Genomic DNA, 2,903 nt, shown 5'->3' on the forward strand with positions numbered 1-2,903 from the left:
CAGCCAATTTATAAAGAGTATGAGCAAGTTTTTAATGAATGGATGGAGAAGGGAATAATAGAAGAAGTAACAGATAATTGTGAGGAAAATGTACACTATCTACCTCATCGGGCAGTTATAAAACCAAATAGCACTACCGAATTTAAACCCGTATTTGATGCTTCAGCTAAGGCCAAAGGTTTTCCAAGTTTAAATGATTGCTTAGAGAAGGGTGAAAATCTTATTGAATTGATACCAAGTATTTTGATGTGGTTTAGGACAGAGGGAATTGGAGTTGTTTCAGGCATACATAAAGCCTTCTTACAAATTGGACTTACTGAAACTGATAGGAATTACTTAAGATTTTTATGTCTTAGTGATGCAGGCTTGAAGATTTACAGGTATTGCAGGGTAGTATTTGGAGTCCTCTGCAGCCCATTTTTGCTGTCCTTAACTATCAAATACCTTCTGATGAATGTTTTGAAAGAAATAAGGGAACAAAAAGCTACTTATCCTGAATATGTTGTACAAAAACTAATGAAAATTTTTTATGTGGACAATTGTGTGACGAGTGTCAAGGATACAGAAGAATTGAATATGTTTGAAAGAGTTGCTACTGAAATAATGGCAAGTAGAAAATTCGATCCTAGAAAATTCGACCCTAGAGATCCAACAAGTATTCTATATATTTCTTTTGTGATGCAAGTAAATTGGCCTGGATCAAAAGAAGTGAACCATGGGCGATTTTTCTTTGCAATCGAGTGTGTGAAATCCGAGAGCAGACTGATGTTAACACCTGGAGACATGTTCCTGGGACGATGAACCCAGCTGATTCGCCAAGTAGAGAATGTTCGGTGCAACAGCTTCCGCAATTGCAATGGTGGGAGGGTTCCCGTTGGTTACTCTTACCTCAAGAATTGTGGACTTCGTCTGAAGATGTCGTTAATGAGGAGGAAGTGAACTGGGAGAAAAAAAAAGGTGTCACAACCTCAATGATAAATTTTGAAGTGACTAAACTTTTGAGTTCTAATATTTCTGATAATCGAAAAATTGTACATACTATGGCGTGGGTAACGAGATTCCTTTCTAATTGCAAAAATGAAGAAAGAAGAAAAGGAGATCTTTCTGTAAAAGAATTAGAGGAAGCTGAGAAAACCACTGCATACTTGAAACAACAGGAGTCATTTACAAGAGTTTCAAATAAAAGCCTTAAAACTCTAGATATAATTATTGATAAGAAAGGAAACTATAAATTAAAAACAACTGTATATAAGAGAGATGATTTTGAAGAGTTTAGAACACCTGCTGTTTTACCAGAAGAACATCCTATAGTAAAACGTTTAGTACTGTCTGAACATAAGAAAAGGGGACATGCTGGTGTTTCATACACATTGAATTCTCTTAGAGAAAGATTGTGGCTGCGGTGTGGTAGAGGAAAAGTAAAATCTGTGTCGAGATCTTGTGTAGTATGCAAGCGTTTTTCTTCCAAACCTGTAAACCCACCAACTGCATCGCCACCAAGTGAGAGAGCTCAAGATGCAGCTGTTTTCCAAGTAACGGGTGTGAACTTGGCTGGTTCTGTGATTCTGAAAGACAATTCAAAGGGCTGGATATGTATTTTTTACCTATGTCGTTTATTTTACAGGGAGTGGACAAGCTGTTAAAAAGTCTGACAGACTATTTTTATGAAAACTCTATGGTGATTTAGAACTTTAATTTTTATTTCAAATTCTTGCAAAGTGTCAATTTAACATAAGATATCGTTAAGCTATGTAAGTTAACTTTGTTAATGTTGTTAACTTAGGTGGGAGGATGTGAAATATTATGTGCTTATGCGCATCGTATTTTTTGTTAAATAACTTACTTTAGTTTGAAGATGGCAACGAGAAGAGTTTTTGTGGTTGCCATGGTAAGTTTAGAATGTAAATAGTTTTTCAGTAAGAGATTTGTTTGTTTTTTTGGAACTGCGATGCTGCAATTTTATTGTTTAGTTAATAAATCTTCCTTTTTTATTAAACGTAATAGTAGAGTTTAATTATTTGATTCGAAGTCCTTTGAGTTTTATTTCAGGTCAGTAAGTATTTTGTATTTTTTGACGCTTTTTTAATTTTAATAAATATACAGTAATAGTATTAACAAAGCATTTTTGCCTTATTGACGTTCCAAAACAAACCGAAACAAAAAATATTTTATTTGAATTGACAGAATCCGAATTATCTGAATCTCTCAAAATGACAATGGTGATCAAAAATTATAAATAGTATTTTTGAATTCATGATTTGAAAATAAAATAAACTAGTGGGCTGCGTCCCCTGCTCGCTAACGCTCGCCAATCCCCAAAAATTGCTACGCCAGCCATTTATGAAAACAGTAACGCTTCGCAAACCAAGCTCGCTTCGCTCGCTACTAACTTAAGTACATTGCAAATGCACAAAATTCTAAGAATTCAAAACAATCATTCAAATCCATATAACAACTTTTTTTTTAAAAAAAAATTACATCTTTTTAGTAAATACTAAGTCATTAAAATAAATTTGAATTCAAATAAATGACATGTAATTCGTTAAACCTATTAGAAATGTGCTATAGTATAAAATCTTAAGATAAAATTTATAAAACTGATATCTCTTTAAAAAGGTTAAAATTTTGGCAATAATTAAGTCTATTAAAAATTGAAATAAGTGAATTGGAATCGAAAAACCGGCATAAACATATAAATTCTAGTAAAACAAATAAATTCGTGATATAAATCCAAAATCGTCAAATAAATTTGTAATATATAAATTCGTGAAAAAAAGCGCTTTCGACAAAATACTAAAATAGAGATCTATCGACTAGGACTACTCACTTCTGCCTAGCTTATGCTCTCTCTGGTTATTTCAGTTTCTGGTTATTTCAGTTTTAAAAGCGCAATAAGTTGAGCC

General features: G+C 33.1%; 1 protein-coding gene across 1 annotated transcript; it reads left to right on the forward strand.

Moving 5' to 3' along the window:
• Window positions 1–797: 797 nt before the first annotated feature.
• Window positions 798–1,643, forward strand: LOC147807140 (uncharacterized). The gene has a single exon (XM_087168788.1). It carries the CDS (start codon window positions 798–800, stop codon window positions 1,641–1,643), a length of 846 nt encoding a protein of 281 aa, XP_087024914.1.
• The last annotated feature ends 1,260 nt before the right edge of the window (window positions 1,644–2,903 follow it).

The sequence above is a fragment of the Parasteatoda tepidariorum genome, chromosome 7 (assembly GCF_982258835.1).
Source record: "Parasteatoda tepidariorum strain Cologne lab strain chromosome 7, Ptep-v5.0, whole genome shotgun sequence".
Lineage (NCBI taxonomy): Eukaryota > Metazoa > Arthropoda > Arachnida > Araneae > Theridiidae > Parasteatoda > Parasteatoda tepidariorum.

What these genes read in the sequence shown, in the direction of transcription:
- LOC147807140 (XM_087168788.1), top strand. Translation starts at nt 798, where the DNA reads ATGAACCCAGCTGATTCGCCAAGTAGAGAATGTTCGGTGCAACAGCTT.